This window comes from Ctenopharyngodon idella, chromosome 12 (genome assembly GCF_019924925.1).
Source record: "Ctenopharyngodon idella isolate HZGC_01 chromosome 12, HZGC01, whole genome shotgun sequence".
NCBI classification, from domain to species: Eukaryota; Metazoa; Chordata; class Actinopteri; order Cypriniformes; family Xenocyprididae; genus Ctenopharyngodon; species Ctenopharyngodon idella.
Genome location: NC_067231.1, coordinates 6,602,463 through 6,630,023, shown reverse-complemented (window position 1 = coordinate 6,630,023; position 27,561 = coordinate 6,602,463). Strand labels below are relative to the sequence as shown.

At 38.8% G+C, this 27,561-nt stretch overlaps 1 protein-coding gene across 5 annotated transcripts in view; it reads left to right on the top strand.

Annotated features, from left to right (window-relative positions):
- Positions 1 to 27,561, top strand: part of jmjd1cb (jumonji domain containing 1Cb) — a 149,314-nt gene that overhangs the window by 79,444 nt on the left and 42,309 nt on the right. For 4 of the 5 annotated variants that reach the window (XM_051915026.1, XM_051915025.1, XM_051915024.1 and 1 more), the window contains one exon: positions 26,086 to 26,199. In XM_051915026.1, the coding sequence (XP_051770986.1) occupies positions 26,086 to 26,199 (114 nt within the window). Of the gene's footprint in view, positions 1 to 16,447; positions 17,168 to 26,085; positions 26,200 to 27,561 lie in introns of those variants that run through there. The other variant, XM_051915027.1, reaches the window with a different exon arrangement.

Here is a 27,561-nt window from a genome sequence, read left to right as displayed (position 1 = left end):
AAGTCATTACATTTTGATGAAAGATTGTGAATACAAATCATTTTTTTCTTTGGAAAATGCTCAATAAAATCAGCAACATTCTTTAAAAAAAAGTAAATGGGGTCAGTTTTGAATTCATGTTGACTTTAAAGGTTTGCTCTTGCTCGTGGCATAGATTAACTGAGATGTGAATAAGGTAATGTAAATACAGCTCAACCAGTGAGCACTGCACCTGCCTGTTAGCGCGTAAACAACACTTCTTTCTGGACTAGGAGTCGTTTATTTTGTTTCTCTGCCAGATATTACATCATGCATGCAAGTTGTTAGATCTATAGACCGACTGACCTGATGAAGGTCAAGGCCACCCCATCACTGCCCCCCTCCTCCCTGTTCATTTGATCAGTCTGCAGTGCACCCAAACCACTGCGTCTCCAATCTAAAGACATGAATTAATACTGCCGGCCTGTGTTCAGAGAGAGAGAAAGCAAGCAAGCAGAGTGCCCGTCTTATAATAAACGTAATGCACGCTTGCCCTTCCTCTTTCTTTACAGATCTTTTTGGCCGCATGCCTCCAGCTTCAGAAAAATGTTATTTGGCAGGCTGTTCTGTCCTCATTCTGAGCCTTTCATGTTAGAGCTGAGCTGCTTTGAAAGAGAGAGAGAGTGGAAAAACAAGCTGAAATCAGTGAGACTTTCAAATTAAAGGGCTTATTTCTGTAGAAAATAATGTGTTGTGATTATCTTCTGTCTTATTTTGGTTTTAATGTGTGGAATAAAGTATTTTCTTTTCTGGTTTTGTTAAAACATTATTTAAAGTCAGCATGGAATCAGAATGCATGTTTATGCTCTTATTACACGTTCCTGATCCTATTGTATACAATTCATCGCTGCATGTTATTCCTAAGAAAACAATGTTTGTCTTTGTAATTTTTCATCAATTATTTATTCATCTCTGAACGTCTTTCTTTATCCTCTTCCCTCTCATAACTACTGGGTAGTGTTGCCCAGTAGCCAAATAGCTATTTAGGCATTTGTTTTAGCAAACTCGCATTCAGGTCTGGCTCCATTCTGGTTATGGTATGCTCAGTTTTGCCATTCAATTAATTCCCGATGGATAAAATCAAGTCCTGCCCTACATTTTTCGTTAAATGTCCTGTTTTAGGACTTGTTCTTAAACATTTATTGACCTTGCTCAAGTGTACATTGTTTCCTTTGCAGCGATGCCAAGGTATTGTTCAATATGAAACTGCATTCACAACCCATTTCACTTCTGTAATGTAACACATTTTTCAGTGAAACAGGATGTTCAAAGAAAAAAAAAAAAACATTATACATCAGATATTGATTGAATCGTGAAAATGCCAGAATTGAGTCAGACCTGAAAGCAGGTTTGCTGAAACAATGTCTTAATAGCTATACACACTGTACTGTATGTACTTTAGGTGAAGTCAGTGGAAAAGTCGTTTTAGAGGTGGAGCAATTTTGGTGAAAGGTTATTCATCAAAACATAAGACATTTTTATTGTGCAATGATGAATTTGGCATAAGACCAGGAATTAATATTAAGAAACTAAAGAAGGTACATTTTGATTTCATATTTGATTTGATTCGATTCATACCTAAATATCTTCTCTAAAGCTTTAGATTCTGTTGTCTTACGCAACAACAGATGCACAGAAAGTCTAAAGTGCTTTGGGAAAACAAAACAGATGTTTTCATCTGTCTAAAGAAATGTATTTCTGTGCAGAGATGGTGCCCTGAAAATATCTTGTTCTCAGAATGCACTCACTGCGGTAGCTGTGTATTATTTATAGCTTTACTTTTCGTTTTTTCCGTGTGACCTCATTTTCGGCGGGAGGAGGTTGGGGATGATGGGTTTGACAGCGACCGCAGCACGAGAGAGAGAGCAGTACAGACGCAGCCTTTTCCTCAGCCAATGGGAGAAAAACAGGACTGTGAAAGAACTGAATGCATGGCTTGGCTTCTGCCGTTCTTGTAAGACCCCGTTATTCACAATGCCAGAGTTAGTCTCCTATAGTCATACGTCTGACTAACAACGTGCACATTGTTCTGTCCATCCAAAAGTAATTAATATGGATTATTTCACAGGAATAACTCGCATGAAGCACAATAGACAGTTAGAATACCTTGTGATCGCAATTTTGTATTAGAGCTTGATGAGGAAATGCTGTCCAGTTTTATGACATATGCATCATACAGTCATTGAGTGAACTGCGGGTGGACCATGAACGTGCCGTCACTGGTTGAGAGACTAGTCTAGAATTGTCTTCCTCACCCAGACTGTAAAAACCCAGAATGCTTTTGCTATAATCTATGAAGCTTTTTTTGTGTTTGTGGCATAGATAAGTTGAAGTATACACTCCATATAGTGTTAGAACGAGTCAACGAGGTTGCAGCTTGCCAAGAATAGAAATGGGCTTTTTGAAATATTCATGTAATAAACTGTTCCCAGTCTGAGACGAGAAAAACTGGCCGTTGTTTGGTGGTGGTGGTGGGGACAGCGTTCCCTCAGGAAGTTTGCTCGACTGCGATTGTACACTCAGCGAAACCCTATCAGCACCACAGCACTGCTGATTATAAAACTGTCATTTGCATATTCCAGCTGGCTTTGATTTTAAAGCCACAGCTCACTTTCTGTCTTTCTCTCTCTGGTGCCGGAATACCTCTCTTTCCTCAAATTCAGTGTTATGAGTGGGATTTTGATTAATTCGCAAAGGAATTTTTGAAGCTTAATTGCTTTAAAAATCCAGCTATCGATAAAATGAGCCGCTAATTGTTTGAGTATTTCGTAGGCAGTCCTCCAAGGGCTTTTTGACAATAGTTGATGATTTAATTATCCATCATAGTTTGTGGAGAGATTGTCCATAGCCGGAGGCTCTCAGGAGATCAAGCTCTCCACATTCACACTGTGGAAGATCGGGGCAGTGATGGATTTAAACCTTTGTACCAGTTCTTCTTTACAATTCTAACTTTAGATAGAATTAATAGATAAAAGCAGAGGAGGAGGTGAAGTGAATTTAAAAATCACAACAAACACAAGTGCGGAAGTAGAGATGACTCACAGAATGTTTAGTTTACTACTTTTAAAAGCCATGTGGATATCTCGGTTCAAATCCTAGAAGGACACCCCCGTTTATATTAGAGCCATCCATAATGCTTCACTGGCTTTCACAAAGGCACCGCTATTTTTACAAGCCCAGCTTGAAAGAACACACACAAATTGATATCATGAGGCAAGGCGACCACAATCTCCCTTTTATCTGTCCAATCCCTGAGAACAAGTGGGCCTGTTGACAGACAGTTGTCCCTTTGTTTCAGTGTCTTTCTCTGAGCTGCTGCTACCTTTAGAGAGTTGTTCTGTGAATACTCTGCTGTATCATCTAACTCCTTTAATGGATTTGTTATGGGGGCATATTCTACACTTTTTGTAACATCTTTTTAAATTCCTGAAATCTGTTTATACTTTTCTGATATTGTACCTCAAAGACAAGTGTTTGACTAATATGGGCTTTTCTTAAAGGGTACATAACACACACAGTTTCGGCCAATCTCATGTTAATCTTGAGTACATATAGAGTAGTATAGCATCCTTCATATCTCCGAAGACTCTTTAGTTTTATCAGATTTATAAAAGACAGATACGCTGTACCGAGTCTTTCCTAAAACAGCTGAGCTCCTGGAGGCGTGCCTTGGATGAAGCTAAAGAATCACGAGCACATGCAGCTTTTGCTTAGCGAAGCTATCGATGGTAAGCTTAACAAATGTATTTAAACACACACAATACACCATCGAATTATCGCTGGATAACTTTTGATTCATTATAAGTTCATGTTGTTTACATTATATGTACTTGCGTGCCGACTGCCAACAAAATAGACATTTGATGCAGTTTTACTTACCACCTGCGGTTCCGACTCATGACCGGAATCTTTTATCGCTTGGACTGCTTCATCTTTCAGTTTCAAACGATCTGTAAATCCAGCATAGAACTGGGCCTTGTTTATAAAACTATTAGCTCGATCCTGAGGGCTCAAGCAGCCACGGAAAACACAAGATATTCTCCATTTATTTTAACCAATAAAAAAATTGATTGCAACTTTCAGACACGACTTTATCCTTATTTTGATAGTTAATTTAAGGCGGTTTCTATGGTTACTTTAATGACAGATGTCGAGAGCACATCAATGTAATGCATGAGCACAAATCTCTCAGCTCCACTGTTACCTTAACACTGGGTTCTTTGGGAAGCAAGTTTATCTTTCCCTCACAACCAAAAACACACTTCTTTGGTGACATTGTTGATTTTGTGGTCTAAAAACAAAGCGACAAATCTTAAGTTTTCATTTAACCAGAAACCAAAACTCAAATTTGGGTAAATTATCTCAGAAGACTATTCAGGGTGTCGTGTCCTCAGTCATAGTAAAGTAAAGCCTCTTGGTATTTCAGCCAAACAAATTTTGCATATCTACTCTAGCATAATTTTTGGTCATGGTGATGTGCATCTACACTGCTGACATATTTACCTGTTGAAGCTTTACCTGTTGATCTATGTTGTGTGTACAAAATAGACACTGACACAGTTAAAACGTGTCATTGGGGAAGCGCTAATTAAATGTCAGCGTTTCGGTCTGTGATTTTAGACTGCTCTGTGTACACATACTCCCCAGCACCCCCGCCCAAATAAAGAAACCAAACATTTATGGACACTAAGGATTAACATTAACATAGAGTTTTATAGGAACAGTTCAAGGAAAACCTAAGCTTATGTGAAACACAATGTTGGTAACCAAGTTTTGGCGACGGTTCACTTCCAGTGTCAGTAAATGATGACAGATGTTTAATTTTTTTGGTTAAACTGTCCCTTTAAACCTATTTGTTAATGTTACACATTGGGAGTATGTGTATACAGTACATCAGACTTTTATTTCAACAGAGCAGTCCTATTTTCCATGATACATCAAAGGCTTAAAAATTTAAATCAATGTTGTCTGGCTATACAATTGTAATTTATACTGACACGTTTCAGCGTGGATGCAGCATCATGCAAAAAGAAAATGATTTCAGTTAATAATGTAATGTAAAACGTTTGCAGTCGACTTAATCTATTCCACATTCAAAAGGTTCCAATAGCAAGAGTTTGTAGTGCCATTTCTTTGTGTAAAACTTTTTAATGAGGAATAAATCTCTAGGGCCATTCAACAGATGTGGAGCGTGTGAATTGTGTAATAAGTCACTGGAGTGTCACAGCAGCAGTGAGTGTGTAAATAGTGTCTTTGTGCCTTATTTTAGAAGCAGTGCACAGTGACAGACTGAGATGCCTCATTGGCTGGTATTTGTGCCTATATCTTCTCAGCAACCATATGAGAGTGATTTTATGTGTCTCTCTACTGTGCATTCACTGACTGCCTGTCTCACTGTTGACAAGCTCCTTAAAAAGACTGAAAAATTCACTGCTATGCCAATTATGCTATGCATGTGCATGTGTATATTAACACTCATACACATACTCATGCACTCATCACAACATATTTGATGTTGCTAGAGTGAATATGTTTTGAGTGCCTCCTAAGTCATGTTATGTGTTTAATAGACCTTGCTTTTGCTCATAGTGGATTCTGTTGGCTACAATTGGATTAATTGATATTGACATGTGCTCGTCTGCTTGTTTAGGGTGTTCTGTAGATTCCTCTGATATTGTACAATGCTGATCAAGATTATCACACTCAACAAAGAGAAATAGATTTGTTTGTGTGACATTAGAACAGGCCTTAAATATAGCTTTTTTATGTTTTTCAAGTGAACTACAGTTGGTAGTGGAGCAAAAGTTTGACAAGCATCTTGCTGAGCAACTTAGTTAACTATCGAATGACATGTCATCTATTTATTTTTGTATAATAATGTTACAGAACCCAGGCATTTCATTACTTTCAAATCACACTGTTAGCTCTCAGCTCGAATGCAGTTTATTTTGCTGAGTAGTGCAAGAAACGCACATATGCTACAATATCATGTTCTTGAAGACTTATTATTGGTTGATTTGTAAATCAGCATATTTGGGTTGAAATGTTTCAAAGACAAAGGTGATGCACAGTGATGCAGTGTTTGCAGGTCTCTGGTGTGGACATGTGTGGCCTTCATAGCATTGACATGGTCATTTGCCTGTGGTGACGTTTGTGTGATTTGTGTTGTGATTTGCAGTGCTGGTGAGAGAGAGAGAGAGCGAGAAGATGAAAACAAAGGCTCATTGACGATCAAATGAATGTCAGATGAAATTTTGCACTCAAAATGAAGACAAAGTCAGACAGATGGTTTGGATGTGCTGCTTTATGCTTGAAATGAAGTACAATAAATAGCTTTAAGTTTATTTTGCCAACTTTTTGGAGTACACTAGCATATGGCTTAGATTTTTTATTGATATTTATTTATTTATTGTATTTAAATATTTTATGTAAGAACTTGCTGGACTTGTATTAACATATATTTTTAAATTATTGTTCTAAAATATTAATTTTAAGTTAAAGATGTTTTACACTTTCAATTATTTTCATGATAATTTTAAAATAAATTTAGATACCACTATCATGTCAAGTAAAGAAACACCGGTCACACTTTATATTAGGTGTCTTTTTCTACTATGTACTCGCATCAAAAAAAAAAAAAAAAAAAAAAAAAAGAGTTGGTATATACAGTGTCCTTGTTCATGTTGGTTTGCAAAACACTTGTGCTGCAATTGACATCGGATCGGCAGGTAAGATTAGGACAGGTTTGGTGGTATGGGAAGGTTTAAGGGTGAATTAAGGGGTAAGGGAAGGGTCAACAGTCTAATTATAGATGTCATTACAAAAACTAATTACAGATGTAATATGCAGGCTTTTTTAAATGCAAGTACAATGTAAAACACGTATATGTACACAATAAGTTAGGGCTGCACTATTTATTGCACGATACGAAAAATAACATTGAAATCGCGCTTAAACGTGATTCTTAGTGCGATTATGAAATCACAAAGGCTGCATTTTTTTTTTTATTTTTATGCACAGCTTGTCAATGAAGTATGACTCCAAATGCTAATCCATCTGAAAGCACTGCGAGTTTGAGTCGCTTATAATGTACATTTGAAAAAGCAACACGAATCAAATATATTTCCAGACATGAAAAGCATTTATTAACATCTTGTCCAACAAAAGACAACATTTAATAACGTTTTTACTCCAAACTCACTTCATAACGACGGTTGAACATCCTTCTGTGAGATGATGTGGCTTCTTACACAGAATAAGGCAGTCGTGTGTTTATTAGTCATGTTTAATCAATAAAAGCTTTCAATCTTCTTCTGTTTATTCAGCTACAGCGATATGACGTGTGTTATCTTCTTCTGCGGCAGGGCATATTTGGAGTTTCTGTGCAAGAGCGCCCTCTGGCTTTCAGATGGAGAAGCATTTACTATTGATCACAGAGCCGCACAGCTCTGAAAAGCTGCACATACAATAATCGCAGCCTTTGCCTAATCGCGTGCGATAAAATTTGCAATAAATCGCGATATATCATGCAGCCCTACAATAAGTACATTTTAGTGTAGCCTATTCCATCATATTCCACGAATATGATGTCACGCTTCAATAGAGACTGTTGACTTAACACTTGTATTTGCATTTGTGTTTTTTTATGTAATTGAAATGGAAAAAAATCCAGTATTCAGCATATTCCCTGTCATTATTATGTTGTCAGGTGGCACAACTGATATTCATCAGGTGGTGCAACCATGTTAAATCTTTTGCAGAGTAGCAGTGCAAGAAACACTAGTATATTGACATGGACAAATATGCTATAATATGTTGTTCTTGAAGACTTTAGGTGAAGGTTTACTTGCTGGAGCTTAACCTTGGTGCAAATGTCTATTTGTCTTCTGCCTCTGGCTAGAGACTCAGACTTAGTCAATCCGCTTTTGTCTCTTTGGCATGGAGACTCAGGGCATGCTGCATCTGTTATTGTCTCGCTGGATAAAGACTGAACGTAGTTGTTAATGTCTCTTTCCTCACAGACTGGAGGCTCAGAATGTGGTAGTATCTGTGACTGCCTCACAAGCTGTAGACATGGCATTTTAAAATGAAAACGATCCTCATCCATACTGGCATTTCCACTGTGTTTCAGAAAAGATGGAAACACAGTGTCCACACTACACCACTGAAAACGCATGTCACATGACCATACATGCACACTGGGCATGTGCGTACAAGTGTAAACAGTTGCCGATTGCTCTAATAATAGCTTGCCTCTTGGGCATGTAGGCAGCTGCAGTATCATAAAATGCAGAGTTTAACTGTACAATGGCTGCTAAAAAGGACAACAAAGTCAGCAAAGCTTGCAGTTTCATCTCCATGTTATTGTTTACACAGTTGTCTAGGCTGGTCTGTTATTGTCATGTTCCGGTAGCATAATGGTCATATGTTAGGGGCTTGATGAATCAGGGAAGGATACGCAATGATCCAGAAGACCCAATCATGGAACAAATGTGGGCAGCCCAGCCTTCATTTTCAAAAGTCTCCATTTTGGTCCATCTACACTGAAATGCAACTACAGAGTTTTTAACTAAAACAGGGTCTGCAGCATTTCCAAAAGTCTCAGTTTTTGAGGGTCGAAAACTCCGGAGTACTCTGGATGCCAGGCATAACCTTAGCAAAAGTTTTAAAACAAAAACGCATTAGTATAAACGTAGCCTCAGAGCGTGGAATCTGTTCTTGTCTCTTTCTTCACAGGCCAGAGACTCAAAACGTATCTGCTAATGTCTCACCTCTGCAGGCCGGAGACTCAGAACTTATCTGTTAGTGTCTCACTAGATGGGAGACTCAGAACAAGGAGTGTCTGTTGAAAGGGTACGTTTATCCCTTTCCAATGAGGAGATTGCAATTTGGTGCTCCATTCCAGTGCTGTGATTGGCTGTTGGCATCAGGGAAGACACACACAGTGTGGCTCACCCTTCTTTCCATTGTGGAACTCATTTGCATAAAGCACACAGAAGTCTTTTCAGTGTCTTTTAAAGTTTTATCAATGCATTTGTCACTTTCCAAACCACCACCAGAATACATTTGGCAATGTTATGAACAGATAGAGTCCAACCAAGGTGAGAAAAGGTTGAACTGCCATGCATGCATTCATTTGTACATTAAAAGCTGAGTTTGTGCAAGACGTTACACTACACATAGCTGTTATTGAGAGTACTTATTTCTCTGAATTCGTATGAAATGGATGTGCTTTAGTTTACATCAGTATTAAGGTTTCCAAACATGGTTATGAATGAATCATTTTGGCGTTTCTTTGTTTCAGCCACTGTTCTTGCATCCAAAGGGTTCTAAGGAATTTTTATGGCAGTTGGCTTAAACCTTAGGCATTAGTCTCAAGTTGTGTGCAGGGCAGAAACTGCCTGTGGACTAATGAAAAGTCCTGTCCTTCCCGCGGTTGAGGTGTCTGTCAGTTGTCCTAGCATCCTTTTCTGATGGTGTTGGACATTTGTTGTGCTAGTCCACCAAGATCCAATCAAAATGTTGCAAAGAGAGGGGCCCTTCCATAAAACTGGGCCCTGGAATTTGTTGTTCCCTACAATATGTCAAGAGAAATCAAGAGAGTGAAGCTCAATATCACTCAACACTTTAGCCAATGAAATGCTGCCGATGCTCTTGTCAGGACATCTGAATACAGGTTTGCCACGTTGTCTCTTGGGCAGCTGGCAGACAGATTAACAGGCATGAAGTCCCTGCACTGAAAGGGATATTCTTGGACTGTTCACCTGGCATCTCCAAACCTGATCCGCACAAGCTGCTCTCACTGCGCTGAAGATTACACTCTCTTATTGATCGGGAATCATACGAGCTTGATGATTAAAATCTTCACCGGTGAAATTCTTCCTCCTTGGTGCGCAGTGCTTTTCTGGGTTGATGCATAATTGGCACCATATTTCATCTTCATGACCTTAAAGCAGGAGATAAGGCAGCGTTTCCTGAGGTTTATGCCAGAGCATTTGCCGGAACGTTAATTGCATGAATGCGATCACAGCTGCCGAGCTGCTACCTGACCCTATCGGAGCCGAGCAATTTGAATGGTTAAAGTTATTATGCAAAACAGGCAGAACAGAAGAGGAACGCTCCATTAAATGAAATGTCACAGTGTCTAGAGCTTTCATTTTGCATTAGAGAAAATTGGGAAAAATTGTTATCAACCCATAAAGCCTAGAGTGATGTTTTTTTGTTCCCTCTGCAACTCTTGTTTGTGTGTACACTACTGTTAAAAAGTTTGGGGCCAGTAAGATTTTTGAATGTTTTTGAAATAAGTCTCTAATGCTCAACAAGGCTGCATTTATTTGGTCAAAAATACAGTAAAACAGTAATGTTGTGAAATATTGTGAAAATTACTTTGTAATGACTGTTTCAGCAGCCGTTACTCCAGTCTTCAGTCACATGATTCTTCAGAAATCATTTTTATATGCTGATATGGTACACAAGAAACATTTCTTATTTTTTATCAATGTTGAAAATTTTGCTGCTTGATGAATAGCCTAGAAAATTTAGCTAGAAGCTACAGCTAGAAGCTGTCCACACTGTACGCGACAAAGCGGCCGTTGCGAATCTATTTGTTCTTTGTATCAGAAGTTTGAAGTACATCAGAAATAGAATGGTGCATCAGTTTACCATCGGGAATTTGTTGTCGCGTCGCATCTAGTGTAGACAGCATCAATGATTATAATGGGTTGTATTTGCCTTTGTTGTGTTGAGCCGCTCGTGTCTGGTGTAGACATGGTGTGAGAAATCTGATGAGGTCACGCTTTGCTGTTGTTATTAAAAAGTCCTTCAACTGCTTTTAAAAAGTCACATTATTCCAAAACAACCTAGTTTCTATTGGCATGGTGATGACGGGAAATTCCTGTTACTTGCTAAACTAGATAAGCTTCACATTTTCACTAATCACACAAAACCTGTGCTGTTACTTTGAGTTTTAACTTATTTTCAGTTCACTTCACTTCTTTCTAAAGTCATGGTTTTCAACACTCAGTAGTTTAGATTAGGATCTTTACTGATCTTGGTTTAGCTTTTAAGCCGTCAAAAACTCATCCGTCACAAATCTCTAAATGTGACCTGTCTCTTGTGGGTTTGTTTACTAAATATATTTTACTTCATTGTACTTTCAGCTGCAAATAGAGAATAGTGCTTTCAGCATCATTTACTTCCACATTTAAATCCATTCAAGATAGGGTGACCATATTGTGCTTTTCAAAGAAAAGAACATTGACAGTAGTTAATGGGTTATTTTATGCATTAGGAATCAGTTATCTAGGTTTAAATATAAAATTTAGTCTATGCAACTTTTTAAACGTTAAAAATGTATTATATGCAGAAATTAACATTAACTTCTATTTATTTATAAAATAAGAAATGGTCAGTTTTCGGTTCATGATAGCTAATTCATTAACTATTGTTAAAGAGTCTTATTATAAAGTGTACACATATTTCCAAAATCAACACGGAAAATTCAAAGCATTCCTTATATTCTGGGTAAGAACTAACATTCTGAGAGAATGTAATGCATTTACTAATAAAAGACTTGTGGGAAATCACAGCAGCATGTCTGTAATTTTTTAAAGCGGTGCTGTGTGTGACTGCGCGCTGGCAATGTACTGAGAGACGGAATGAGCGCGAGACGTGGGATTGGGTTTCTGCGCGTGAAAATGGTCTTTGATCATGGCGCTTTGGGTCTTTTGAGCATGACAGCTCGGGTGCCAAGAACACACTGCGGCATAGACGCTCTGGACTCCAGCAGGCTTTTATCATGCTGTCTGAGAGAGAGGGAACACTCACGTACCCATACTCATTTCCTGCCACTTCCTACTTTTCAACACGGGCGGCTTCAAATGTCATGCGGTTATCTTCACTGGCTCTTCATTCCTGATGTGTGTGTGTGTGTGTGTGTGTGTGTGTGTGTGTGTGTGTGTGTGTGTGTGTGTGTGTGCGCGTGCGCACCTTGTTCTAGCACATGTCTGTGCTTGTGCCTCTTATAAACCATTTATAATGACTTAAATTGGCATAATTGTCATAATTTCCTCACTCTGATGTCATTTCAAACCTGTTATGTCTGTGGACCACAAAAGAATTGAGATTTTGATGATGTCCTTTTTACCATACAAATGGAAGTCATTGTTCATCAAAACTGTTTGGTTACCAACATTGTTCAAAATATCTTTTCCATAGAGGTAAGAACGTCATACAGGTTTGGAACAACATGATACATATTTTGGGTGAACTATCCTTTTAATTGCAATTTTGTTTGATCTGCTGGTGAAATTAGCTATGTTTCCATCCAGAGTTGCGAATTTAACTTTTTTTAAATTTGAATATCGCATAAAACATTTACGAATAAAGAAGCGTTTCCATCCAGTGAGTCGAAGAGAGAAAAAAATCATCACTTCCTGATAAACTGGTGCTAAATATCACTAAGAAAAGTAGAAAACACTGTATATAATAATTTTTGTATATAATAAATTATTTGCTTCTCAGAGCGCAGATGAAACGCAATAAACGTATTATCTTGCTTTCGGAGGCAGATGCTGCTGTTTGGGAACACAGTCGTGTAAGGTAATTATACCAAACCACTTAGACAACAAACTTTTTCTCAGGCATTTCAGAATAACCAAAACAGCATTTCAGATGCTGTGCAATGAGTTCGGTCTGCTGATTAATCCAGTTATGCCATCCGGCACGCAAAGTCACGTGACTTTTTTGATGCACATCGAGGAATTTATTTGGTAAATTTGTTTCCATTGTAGTTTATGCGCATGTTTTCTTATCAGACAAGAATTTATCTGACTCAAACAAGCGCATCTTGGCGTTTCCATCCAGCAGTTTTTGATGCAATATCCCAAAATGCGCATAAAAATAGAAACATAGCTATTGTTGGTTAGTATTTAAGTGTTCAAATTGTGTGCCCATGTGGAGGATACTGCTGTTACTTTTCTAAGCAATTTGACTTGAGATTGTTGCCTGGCAGCAATTGCTGTCTGAGATTGTTGGGGCTAAAAAGCCATGGTTAATATAATTTTCCACAGTCCTAATTATGTCAGCACCTGATACTTTTAGTAAAAGGCCAAATAGAATCAATTTTGTCTCCAAAAAATGGACATTGTTGTCTTTAAAAGCTAATGTCTTCATTATTTGTGTCTTAATCTTTATGCCTGTGTCTGTAGGACAAACAGAGCTGTTATTTTCTCACCGTTACTGTCTTCGCTTCAGGAGACTGAACATGGTGTCCTGCCCTTGAGGTGGGCACGGCCACTGGAGTGTAAGGAAACCCACCCTCACTCCTGCCCCTCTGTCCATGTCCTGATTGCTCTAGTGGGCACATACACTTCCCTTTAATTCTCTACTGCATTACACATCACGTCTGAGCCAAGGACATCCTACCTGTGAGCCAAACGCCTGTCCCTTCATTTTAATTTATGTGGATTATTGTGTCCTCTCTGCAAGTGCGTCCGGTGACTAATGGGTTTCAGCGGGCTTGTATTTCAGCCCAGCATGGCCATTTGAATGCCGAGCTGCTGAGAAAGTCGCTTGGACCCGCGGGGAGGAAACGTGTCCATGGCCTCGCTTACTAAAGCTTTATGTGCTTTTTAAAGGAATAGTTCACAACCCAGGAATGAAAACTGTCATTTATGTACCCACACTCATGTCACTGGTATGACTTTCTGTGGAAAGTATCGCGATATGCGATATTATCGCCTTTTTTTTTTTCAACTGTAATTTTTTTTTTTTTTTTGCTATGTAAATGAGTGTTATGATGTGGTCAGCAGGCAAGAAGGAGATTCAAAAACAAAATTATTTTTGCTTTATTAATAATCCACACTCTAAACGAACATGCAGGAGAATAACGCAAACCACACAGTGCATAAACGAGAACTGACCAAAAACAACTGAAACACAGGGCTATATAAAGAGGGGTAGAACAAAGGAAAGTAAACTAGATGTATGTGAAACTAATACGTAACTATTACAACTTACGAGGACATAATCAGTAACCAATGAACCCGAAACTAAACAGAGCGGGGAAACAGGAACTAAAGGAAAAAAAGAACAGAATGTGAAAATAAGCGTCCACATAACAGAACATAAACCTGACAATAAGCTTGTTGGGCTATTGTTTATATGTATAACAGTTAGTTCCGATCCTCGAATCTGACTGGACGAAAGGCTTTCTAAGACTGCTGATATTTCACCAGTATCAACACTGCTTGTCTCTGCACACTGCACATTCTAGACAGACTGTCAGTCAGTGCAGGTCACATTGTTACGCACCGTGGCAAGGGCTGTCTATGACTGAGTCATTAAACCGGTAATTCAAAAACACTGATTCATTCATTGTCGTTGAAATGATTTTAACTTTGTGCGCCACCTTAAAAGGCTCAACAGACCAGCAATGGGGTAACGCTGAAGCTGATGCTTCACTTCATAGGGACCAGTGGCATTGATTCAATGCTTTGGCCAGCACTGATGCCAATGCATTAAATGCCCTTAAACGTCAAAGATCTCCTTCCTCTTCAGACATGGCAAACATTTCTTTTTTTTTTTCCAGGAATATATGACTTGAACTGAAGAAAGACAGACGCAGGTAATCGCACGCGCTCAGTCGATCTCTCTCTCTCTCTCTCTCTCTCTGTCTCACTGTCTGTTTAGGCTTGTTTATTGCAAATCTACGGAGCTTCTGTACAAATCACAATGGTAAACAGTCTTGAGTAAAAAGCCATTTGGTGGAAAAAATACATTCTTCACTCTTGTTATCATTATTAACTTATTTAACATTCAATACACATGCATGAAGTGTACAAGAAGAAAAACGTGAACATCGCAGTTGCGGTATTTGCTTGCCTTTCTCTGTGGTTGGCTTGTCAATATCATGGTATTACAATATTGAATAATAACCCTGTTCCGTCTCGCCCACAGTTGGCGCAAACTTTTCAGAGTATACTTCGTTCACTGTGAGTATGGATTAATGTGTTTGGCACATGTGGATCGGGATTCAAATATGGCATGTTAAGATGCTTTGTGCAGGATTTAATGATTCAGTGATACCAAATTGGTTGTTGCATGGCTTATCAACACGCAGCAAGTTATAGGTAAGCACAAAACAAATAATGGCAAGAATTTAAGGGAATAAAGACTTCAATTTCTGTGTTTTCCTCACATGAAACTATTGGTTGACTTTAGAACAACAACAACATTTATTTATTTATAAAGCACATTTAAACACAATATGGATTGATCCAAAGTGCTGTACAAAGCAGGTCTACACAATAAAAACAATTACATGTTCCCAAAAGCTAAAGAATGAAAATACTATTTAAGAGTAGATTTAAAAATGTGCAATTAAGGAGCAGACCTCACATGATAGGGGAGACCATTCCAAAGCTTTGGCCTGACCACAGAAAAGGCCCGATCACCCTTTGATTTGTAGAGACACTGTGGCGCAGTTAAGAGCAAGTGATTAGAAGATCTAAGTGCCCTAACCTAAGATTACTCCAAGGTTTTTGATTTGTTTGTGTACATTGGTTGAGAGAGGACCTAACTGGGCTTCGAGATCAGGGGAGGAATTTGCAGGACAACCTAAAATTAAAACCTTGGTTTTATCCTCATTTAGCTGCAGAAAATTATTTGACATCCACCTCTTGATATCATTTAAACATTTCAATAACACATCGAATAAAACAGAGTTGTCAAGCCTTACTGGAAGGTAAAACTGAGAATCGTCTGCATAAAAGTGATATGAAATGTATTTCTGAAAAATGTGGGCCAAGGCAAGCATATAAAGGGAAAACAATAAAGGTCCCAAAATGGATCCCTGGGGCACCCCACACAAAACAGGCGCAGATGATGAGGAAAATTTCCCTAAATTTACAGAATAAGTCCTATTCTTGACGTAAGAAGCAAACGGTTGTAATACAGTGCCTTTGACACCTACCATACATTCTAGTCTTTAGAAGACTTGAAATACTGCTCATGGGTAATATGAGCTTCTTTCATGGTGTTATTTGTCATTTTTGGAGCTAAAGAGATCCCATTCACTTCAATTGTATGGCAAAAAGCAGCCAGGACTTTCAGCCAAAGATCTGCTTCTGTGTTCCATAGAAAGTCATACGGTTTGGAACGACATGACAGAATTTTCATTTTTGGGTGAACTATCCCTTTAATTCTTAGTGTGTGTGTGTGTGTTTGTGTGCGCGCACCAGTGGCCTGCTCATCAGGGTGAGTCATACTGTGGGGCGGCTCTGCCACCTGTGATGGTGGGAGATTAGTTACATTGTACATAGCAACGCCCTTTTCATGGTTTACACTCGCCTCCATGCCACCCCCACCCTCTCTTTTCCTCTCTCACTCTCTCTCTTTCTCTCTCAGATTCTTTCATTTCACTCTCTACAGTGCCACACTGATTTTCTCACCACACAAACAGCCACTGAAAAACTCGTCTGCGCAACAGCAAACCAAAAAACCATGACGAGGGGGAAAATACAATAGCAGCCTGTGCGTGCTTGTTCTTTCAGTACGTGGCTCTCAAGAGCTTCCTGATCGCTGCAGTGGTTGAGTGTGTGTGTGTGTGTGTGTGTGTGTTAACCGCTTGTGTAACCAGGCTCTGGAGGAAGCAGGCAGCCCTGACCCAGTTCCAGACTCAGGCAGGCCGAGAAACATCGCTCACTGGACGGATCGGACTTGTTCTCTGGCACCGCTGACGACAGACTCGCTAACAGTCTGATGCTCAGATACAGAAAGACGAGCAGAAGAGGGAGCGAGTGAGCGAAAGAACGAACGGTCCGCTTCACTTTTTAGTCCTCCTCGCCCTGTTTCTTTGAGCTCTGCGGCAGCGGAGGCTTTTCTCTCATTCTGTGTTTCCTGTCAGCCACATAAAATGTCTGACATGTGGCCAGCGTCTGAGCAGGGAAGGTCTCTTTTCAAAGCACGCCTCTTCTTTTAAAGACCACAAGACGCCTTTGAGAGAAACTTGTGCTTGTTTGTTTTGCCTTTCTTCCTCTTTTTCTCTCGCTCATCTGCGTCCCACTCGAGTTTCTTTAACTTGAGCGGCGCGTGTCCACTGACCGAGCTCTACCATCGGCTTGGGCTCATCCTCAAGACCAGCGAAGAGGTAAACAATCTCTTGTTTTCCATAAATAAGCCTTTTTACGACTTTCAGACTGTATAGCCTGAAGACGTTGAGGTAAATGTCTCATGTTGAGCCGGTTACATCAGGGCGGGTTGGATCATTCATGTCTTCGTCTAACAGGATGTTTATCAACCATCTGCTTGTGTGCAGTCAATTGTGTTATTGTGTCTACAGCTACAGGGCGCTAACTTAACTGGTCGAAAGCACAAGCGCCTTTAAAAGCCTTGCAAAAGCGACAAGCCTTCTCTCTTGTGCACAAAAAACTATCAAGGACAGACCGGCAGAACTGAGAATTAAAGTTGCAGGGGATTTTTCCTTCTTGTACGCTTATTAAAGCAGTAGTGCGAAAGACATGTGAGCGGCCCAGACAGACGGTGGGTGTCGGATAGAACTGCAGCTGTGTGGAAAGCCCCCGCTTATTTGAGACGGGGATGGATGGTGTGCCTGTTTTTGGTTGGGCGTTGGAACAGTGGTCGTCTAGTGTTGGTTAGGTTGATAGCAGACGGAGGTGTCTTGTGTTTTGACAGGCCTGTTCGTTCATTCCAGTGAAGTAAGCTGATTATATCGTCCTGTTCTCTCTCTCTGGGGCAAAGTCTGGAGGGGCATTTAATCTGCTTGATCCACTGAGAAGTGTACTGCCTGAAACGGTGTATATATGTGTGTGTTTGAGGGAGGAAGGGCAGGGTTGCACTATGACCCATTTAGCAAACAGCTCCTTCAATGCAGCACTGTGCATAGTGCGGCTGTTTCTAATTATGTCTCTCAGATCCGAGAAAGAGAGAGAGGACGAGAGACCGTCTTGTTCCAGAACTGTCATTTTAGATGGATAGTTCACCCAAAAACGAAAATGGTCATTGTTTATTCAACATCATTTTGTTCCAAACCTGTATGATTTTATTTCTTCTGTGGAACACAAAAGGCAATGTTTTGAGGAGTATCCTGAGTGCTCTTTTCCATACAAGGAAAGTGGAGGGGGACTGTCAAACCACGAGTAGGACAAAATGCACCTGAAAAGGGGCACATACAACTGAAAGGATTAGTTCAAATTTAAAATTTCCTGATAATTTACTCACCCCCATGTCATCCAAGATGTTTGTCTTTCTTTCTTCATTCGAAAAGAAATGAAGGTTTTTGAGGAAAACATTCCACAATTTTTCTCCATATAGTGGACCTCACCAGGGTGCAATAGGTTGAAGGTCCAAATTGCGGTTTCAATGCAGCTTCAAAGGGCTCTGTACAATCCCAGACGAGCAATAAGGGTCTTGTCTAGCGAAACGATTGGTCATTTTCTAAACATTTTTAAAAAAAAATTACACTTTTTAACCACAAATGCTTGTCTTGCACTGCTCTGCAATGCGCCACGCATTACGTAATCACATTGGAATCGGCACACGTGACGTAGGCGAAAGTACCGATCCAGTGTCTTCAAAGCAAACGTTTGCCCTTTACAAAAAAAAAAATTTGAAAATGAGTTTTTCGCCCTACCGCGGTACTTCCGCCGATGTCACGCATTCTTTTCAACTGAAGAAAGGAAGTCATAAACATCTAGGATGACATGGCGGTGAGTGAATTATCAGGCCATTTTAAATGCAATTTTAATTCTGAAGTGAACTAATCCTTTAAAGTCTGTTCCTACATAAAGGTAATATGGCTTTAGAAGACATGGAAAACATGAGAGAGTCTTGTTGCAGAGCAGTCATTTTTAAACAAAGTCATATGGGTTTGTAACAATAAGAGGGTGAGTAAATGATGACAAAATTGTCATTTTTGAATAAACTACTCTTTTAATTCCTGTCTTATCTTTGTTTTGTTCAGGTCCCCATTTCAGATTAGTTGAAATGATAAAGTTGTGTTTGCGCTGTTATTGGATGTTATGAGGGAATGTTGGTTGGGTTTCAATTATTGTGTGTGTGTCTGTGTGAGGTGGGATATGTCAGGCAAATGTGGGAAAGTACCGTTCCTCCTGCTGGGATGTGTTTTTCTCTGCAGTGTGTTGTGGTTTCTCATGAGTCTGTCTTTTCTTAGGATAGCAGAGGGAATGTGCAGCTTTCTCTAGAGCAGGACACACATACTGCCTGCTTTGTGCTTCTCTTTAGAAACACATTAGACAGGAAGTGACCATTGAACTGAAGTTGGTCGTTAGAGCTGACTTGGCCGGGTGTCCCAACCTTCTGCTCAATTTCACTGTTTTATGGGGATGAAGTTCTGCGGTGAGGTTGTAAATCTTGTGTACTGCAATATTACTTGGAATAGTATGGCTCACTCTCTGTCTCTGGGTGCGTTCGCAATGTTATACTGCTGTGCTACTGCTAGCAGTATGTGTTCTGAAAGTATACAAATCATAGTATACAAATATGTATGCATGGAATATCAAAATGTGCAGTAAAAACTGCATGGACGTTCTATTTCCAGTGTGACGAATAAAGCAGAAGGCATATCAACCACAATTTAACTTTTTTATGTAACATTTATGTAACATTTGGGAAACTCAGAGAAATGACATCATACTGATAGTAATTTAGAAGAAGCAAAACTTTTAGTGAGGTTAGTCAGTCATGTTCTGTGGTGTCAGTAACCCCTGATCTGCTCTGATAAAAGTAGATTGCTCCCATTATCAATGACTAAGCTGCCTGCACTGCAAGTGTGCGATGAACACACTGACACTGATCTAGATTTGTTGCATCATATAGCTCTCTGGCAGTGTTGTTGTTTCTCCAGCAAACGACATATCTGTTGTGGAGGAAGACGCCATATCCAATGTTCCATAAACACCCGGAGTGTTTGCAGGCGGCTAGTTCCCCCCCAGGATGTCTCAATCACAACTGTTACTAATTCAGTTCTCATGTTTTCAAGAGGCTGTTCAAAACACACTACAAATGTGCTGCTTGCTATGCAGAATCTAATGTATACTGCCTACTAAATGTGTCACATGACCTCACTATATTGCATGTTTATTTTACTAAATATGTCTAAATACTAAAAATTTACTAAATAAGTGACAATGTATTTTAAGAAACCAATTTTGTGTAAAAATGCACTGCCATCTATCGACATATTTCAGCATGATCGTCTATACAGTTCTATACAGTAATTTCCATACCTGTCCAACAAAAAAGAAGCAATTATTCACGATTTTCAAGGTCAACAAATCTTGTATGCAGTACCAATGTTTACGCTAATTTTATTTTGGTCTTTGTCTGTCTTTCTGTCTCCTGGCTCTGCATTTTGCCCTTACAGAGACTTATTTCTCCAGTTTTATAAATGTAATTTTCACTCATCATATCATCAAACAACACTACGCTACTGGCATACAGATTGACGTAATACAAGACGAGACACAAAGACAACGACAAGAAGTCTATTAATAATCAGAATTAAATTTTATTTAGTAGTGTTGAATGTTTTAGGATATTCATTTCTTTAACATATTTTCTCCTTCCTCCTCCCACTTATTAAAATAAATTAACTTAGTGAGGTCCTGTGACACTTTTAGAAGGCACAAAAGATAAATTACTGCTTAGTAAGTAGCACACTTGTGCATTTTGAACATACGGGAATGCAAGAAGTGAATTAATAAAAGTTGTTACTCATTCATGATGCTATTTGTGGTCATAACGGCTGTCTGCTGCGACTGTCTTTGCAGGTCGTGTAAAATTTGCAGCCCACCATTTTGTCGATTTGCACATGATTTGAGGGCCTGCGTCAATGCAAAAGAGACAACAGAGAGATGTATTGATATGTTCAAAGAAAGACAGAGCATCTGTCCGTCACTGTTAATGACGCTGCGACATCCCACACGTGCATGTGTAAGCGCAGTCGGCGTTCCTTCATGACCTTCATCAGATCGTCCCGGAGTGTCCAGCCTCCAGCACACTTGGCTATGCATGAACCCCCCTCACAGCTCCATGCACATTCCAGTGCACTCAGCCTTATCAAATATTTATAGCTGAATTACGGCCCGCCGCTCAGCGCCCAGCCGAGAACCGTATTTTGGAGATGCTTTGTCTGCCACAGCCAGGCTGTGCTTTCTCTGAAAGAGCCCCTCCTTTCATTGGCCTCTTTTTGTTCTTGCAGAGGGAAGGGGATACATGTATTGTGTGTGTTTTCGTGTGCGCGGCTGCAGTCGTGTGTGTGTATCATGGATCCACTCAGGTGTATCTGTATTCTGGAGACACGCAGCAATTATTGCGCTGTCTGTTTGCCAGCTTGATTGTGATGAGAGGTAACTCCCTAATGACAAGTGGCAGATGTGACCCAGTTGCAGTCGCTCAAGGAAGTGCTTTTGCTGTTTGTCGGTGTTTGTGCATGGAGGTGTTGCAGGGGTGATATCTCGTTTCTGATGAAATCCTCTGGCTGTAAAGTGCAAAATGCTGCCATTGTGATGTTGAATGTTTCATTTTGCTTTCAGCAATAGATTTATTGCTACCAGAGGTCGTCTAGATTTTAAATCACATACTTGTTTTCTAAAATCATTGAGTAAAAGTTTGGCTGCACCTGCAGACCTGCTCAGAGGACTCTGTATTTTCTTTTCTTTTGTATGTTTTTACATTTCTTCTCACAGCTGTATCAAGTGTACATTTTCCGGAGGACTATATTGTGTGTTTTTATTAGAACAACAAAGCCTGGTTTTCCTTTAAGAGATGTAGATCTGCTGTTGCTATATTTATCTGTCCTAGAAACAGCTCGTGTTCCTGTAGCCTTGATTCAACTCTCTTTATGCCGAAGAAGAGGTAGACAAGAGCAGTGAACCTCTACTACAAGTCTGATAAATTTACGCTGCTTCTAGTAAATAAAATTCAAGTTTCTCTGCATAAGATTGAAATACTCAACTATGAATTAAGCTGGGTATTGGCAACTACACAATATGACACAAACTAGGTATGTTTTGAATGCACAAATTTTCTTCAATCCAAATGAATCCATTCTATTTTCGGATTCTGAAAGTTTTTCTTACCTACCATAAACTTTCCAGTACCATTTGCATGTTTGTTTACATGTGTATTATGTGCTACCACAAACATAATTGCAGTTTTAGTTTTGATGACATGTATATAAAAAATGTCAAAAAAGCTATATTTAACACTGACCAGTTCGTAAGACTTAAAGAAACATATGCATCATAGTACTGCGCATATGCGCAAGATATTTTATCTGATTATCTGATGAAATGGTTACTTCACTGCAAAAATATTTTATGCTAGGGCTGTTTAACAATTAATCACGATTAATCGTGAATAATCACATCCAAAATAAAAGTTTGTTTACATAATATATGTGTGTACTATGCATATTTATTTTGTATTTATAAACACATATTACACATACATGTATATATTTAAGAAATATATACATATATTTATATTATATTTATATATAATTTAAATTATATATAAATATTTATTGATTTTTATGTTTTATATTTTTCTTAAATATATACATGTATATGTTTATAAAATAAATACACAGGACACACATGTATTATGTAAACACAAACTTTTATTCTGGATGTGATTGATCACAATTAATCGTTAAACGGCCCTATTTTATGCATAATCATTTTTCATTTTATTAAGCAAATTCATTATGTGCCATCATTCAGCTAATATATATAGTCCCTTGCACAATTTCACATTATAATGTATTTTAGAATCCCTTGAAAGTTGTATTAACCATTAACTATGTGCACCGAATCTTTCAGTTGGGTTTTAATTGTAGGTCAGTACTCCATATAGAAGTCAAATTCAGTAGCAGTTCACTTGACTGCTTGTGAGGCTGATGAAAGGTTTATTTTAGTAGTGTAAATCTACAGCTAGTCTTTCCCCTGCTGCTGCAGGATCAGGTTCAATGAGAGACCGTCAATACAGATCATCTGACCTCAAATCTTAAACAATCAGAATTATTCAGCTAGACCTCAGAGATCACAGATCACAGAGATCGGTGGTCAGACGCTTACAGTGTTTATTGGTCTAAAAACTCTTCATGTTGGTCAGTGTGGTTACATTTCACTTTTAAGGGTTGTTTTGGAGGCAGCCAGACATGGGCATGTCTATCTGACCTCTGTTGATAGAAATAGAAATGGTCAGTTGTGAAGCCAAAAGTTCAGCATGGATTAAGATCACATGCACATAGTTGTATAAGATGCAGTGTGTGCAGTTTTTTTTTTTAATGCTGTTAAACTATTTAGGGGTTAAATTATTTGTTTACAGATGGCTCCTTTAACTCTAAAAAATCAGCTGCACAGAGGAAAATTGGTGTTAATTGTAAGTAGAAAAACTGATAGTGTTTTCTGTTAAAAAAAAATCTTTGTTTTATTTGCTTCGAAAATAATTTACAGTGTACAATGATGTACAGCACTTACAGTGTACAGTGATTGCCAATGCAACAAAAATGGCAAATCCCAAAACACTCTTATTAAGAATGCAGTCTAAATGCCACAACAAGTGCTTTGAATACAATCTTAACTTGTTAATGAACTCCAGTTCTGCTTGTAGGAATGTTGTAAATGAGAAACTAAAATGACATTTAAATCCATAAGCTCTTAGTATATAATGTTTAGAGTAGCACAACATAGTTATAGATGTGTTCCCTTCCCAGCAGACATGAAGAATAGATTGTGATGGTGATCATGTGCAGCTAGTCTCATGACTGCCATGACTGCTTGTAGTATGAAGACTTCGACCAGATGGCATGCCGTTTTCACACACACTACACACACACACACACACGTTCAACTGCAGCTTTGTACTGTACTGTGAGGCCAGGCTTGTAATGAATCCAATTACTGTCCACTCAGTCCAGCTCTTGTGTAGTCATACTAGTGCCAATTTAGCCTTCTGATTCAATTAGAGTCTCAGGAAAGACCTCTAATCTAAGGTGAAGCTGCAGATGTTTACTGTGCCGTGAGAACATTCTCTCAGAGCCCAAACATGCAAAGTTTAGTTCACACAAGCACATGGTCACTGTTCTTGAGTGGTGTTGCATCCTTTTGTTATTTTATTCAGGTTTCCTGTGGGTCTTTAAAATGTGTTATAATTTTAAGAGGTTAAATATGATGGGGCCAGAAAAACAGGAATTGTGCCAAATGTGGTTATTAAACTTCAGAAGACAATGATTTAATTTAATAAATGCAAGCACTGCATGTTTAAAGTAAAAACGCAGCGCTGTTGCACGTTCTACAGGCTCACGGTTTCAGAGCAATTTGCAACCAAAGAATACTGCAAAGTTATACCGAGCGGTTGCTAATGATCTACTGTTGATGAATTATGGCAATGTTTACTTTATGGTGTTTATATTGTAATATGTTGCAGATGGTTGTAAGAATGCATATTTTATCTCACTCATCTTTTGAATAGCTACAAGTAGTAAAGCAAAGACATTTCAAGATAAGAGTCTCTGTATAGTTTGGGCTTGTTCAAAATAATAAAAGTCCCACAGCATGCATAAAATATTTTTTTCTGGATGCTATTGGTATCTGGCATTTAATTCAAAAACTCTTGTGGCTTCTTTCTGGGCCGCCTAGTAAGCAAAGACTAACAAATCCATTTAACACATTCAGTATCTAGATTTTACTAGAATTGGCACTATAGTCAGTTTATTGTCTTTATTTAAACACATTATCATCATATCAGCAAAATCTAATATCGATTTACCTCTAACTCATATGTTTTGATATATTAGTACTTCAAATTTTATACTTTACAGTATGTATTGAATAAAACATGTCTTGTGTATTTTAAACTTGCAGTTACCTCGTTTTGCAGTTTAACGTGTGCCCCAGCCAGAATCTGAGAAACGATTTATATTTGGTATAGATATCGTATCCATATGGTATTATGGATATGGTATGGATACCATTCTATTGGTAAAACTTTACAATGAGGTTTCATTTGTTAACATTTAATAACACTAGTTACACAAACTACCAATGAATAATACAGCATTTATTAATTTTTGTCAATGTCAATTTCAACATTTACTAATACATTTTTAAAATCAAAGTTTGTTAACATTAGTTAATGCACTGACAAGTAACATGAAACAATAAACAATTATATTTTTTACTAAATAACATTAACAAAGATTCATAAATGCTTTAAAAATATATTTGTTGATCATTGTTAGTTCATGTTAGCTAATGCATTCACTGTTAACAAAAGGGGCCTTATTATATACCATTTTATTTGTGCAAGTCTCAAAAAGATTTAGTTTGAAAGATGCAGCCCTGTTTATTGGTTCATTAGCAGGAAGAACAGCAAGAAGGAACACAAATGGGTATTGCTCACTTGAAATTGTTCATATTTCACCATAGGTTTACATAATCCTTTGTTATCATACTGTTTATACTTTACTTGGGTTAGCTATTAATTCTGGGTACTCAGGTTTCAAGAGCTCACACTGTACTTTTGTTGTTGCAATACCATTGTTTGAATCGCAAAAAATAGAAACCTGTAGGTGTGCTTTCTGTTACGGTTCCTCATTTTTAGCGGTTTCCTCGGATGCTGAAACTAAAACCGTGCACATGAAAGTTTCTCTGACTGTACAAAGCATATGAATATTTATTGAGGTATGCACTGAGGTTAGTGTGTGATTGGTTGTACGTTGGTAAACAGTTCCCTTTTACATTCTAACAAATTCACAGCAGTAACCCCAGAGTAAATACAGTGCTGACCCCCATTCAAAATAGTGTGAAATGTTGTTTAACTTACAGTAGGGTATAAAAGACCATTCACCCAGCATTAAACACCGTGTGATTTTGTGCTGTTTAGGTTGGTTGACTGCGAAAAGGGATGCATCAAACTTATTTGTGTTCTGTTTGAGCTGTCAAGCATGATGCTCTTTATTTTTTTTTAGCTTCTGAAGCCCAGAGGATTGACTAACCTGAGTGTTTTCTGTTCTTACAGACGTTCAAGCCTCTGGTGGGGAAGACAGTGTTTGGGTCCATCACAGCTATCGAGTTCTTCTCTGACAGACACCTGGACTTCTTGACGGAAGAAGGAGCCTTTCAGCCCTATCAGGTGAGAGTCTCTTGGTCTCATTTAGGGTTGTCAAATGTATCGACTTCGGTACCAAGTCGGTACTGAAATTTTAAAAATGTGACGATACCAGCATTTCCCCCTAGGATTTTTGAGCACTGTTGAACAGATTCTTATACACCTCTGATTGGCCATTGCGTTCACACGCTCAACAGATATGTCTGTGATTGGCTTCAATGATCAACTCTTCAAAAACATGTTGTAAATAGACATCTTTGACGCTCTTCACCAAGCGTTTACACAGATGCACACGGGAGCGTTTGAAAGCAGGCTATCAGTGGATATATTAGGGATCAGATAGACATATCTGTTGAGCGCATGAACACAATGGTCAATCTGAGGTGTTTAAGAATCTGCTCAACAGCACTCAAAATGCTGGGGAGAAATGCTGGTATCGTCACATTTTTAAAATTTCTGTACCGACTTGATATTGAAGTCGGTACTTTTGACACCCTAGTCTCATTTGCTTTGCATTTTCTATAACATGTCAGAGTTACTTTAGCCTGTGTTTACACTGAGCTAAAAGGTGACTTCCCATGTAGGGATCTGTGTTAGCCTTGTCATCTTGTCTTCCAAGATGAATTTTCTGGTTCTGGTTAAACTACCCTCAGGTTGTTTGTCCTTCCCTTGTTCCTCAAAATCATTTGCTAGTATTCCCCCGCCATCAGAATACGTTCCTCCAGCTTCCACTAATGGATGCTGCTGGGTGGATGGGTGTACAAGCTGGTCAGCTACATGAGTTTGTCTCCATAGGCGCTTCATGCTCAGAGCACTAATAAGGACAACAAACAGCCTCTTCTATTGTTCTGTGCTAAGCCACTCTCATAAACAGCTTAATTAATCTAGCTTAGATAAAACACACAGTGGCAGAGAGAGAGGGTCTGAAAACAAACACACATGACAGATGGGAGGAGATGCTCTCCACTGCTGGATTCATATTCACGACATGTTTTATCCCCAGTGTTGCGGGCTCACCTCCATCCTGCATGACGGATATTGAAAGGCCATCTGCCAGCATCGTCGCTCTCATATCATCGCGCTGAACACAAACCTGGGCGTGTCGTGTTGGGGGAAATTGTTGTGATATTTTTGAGGGGAATAATGAAACGGGTTCTTGTGTTGTGACTACTGCAGTAGTGTGGTTTACAGTGCATGCTTTCAGTGTTCACATTTCCGTAGGTGATTTGGACTAATCTATGGGGATGTTTGTGGTTAATCTCTGCAGGAAGTAGAAAAAAATGCTGATGAGTTTACAGTAAATGTAGCAAATATACAGTATCAATAATATGATGTGATATGAAGATAATAGCTATGTTCCAAAACTTGACAATGTTTGTAAGTGTC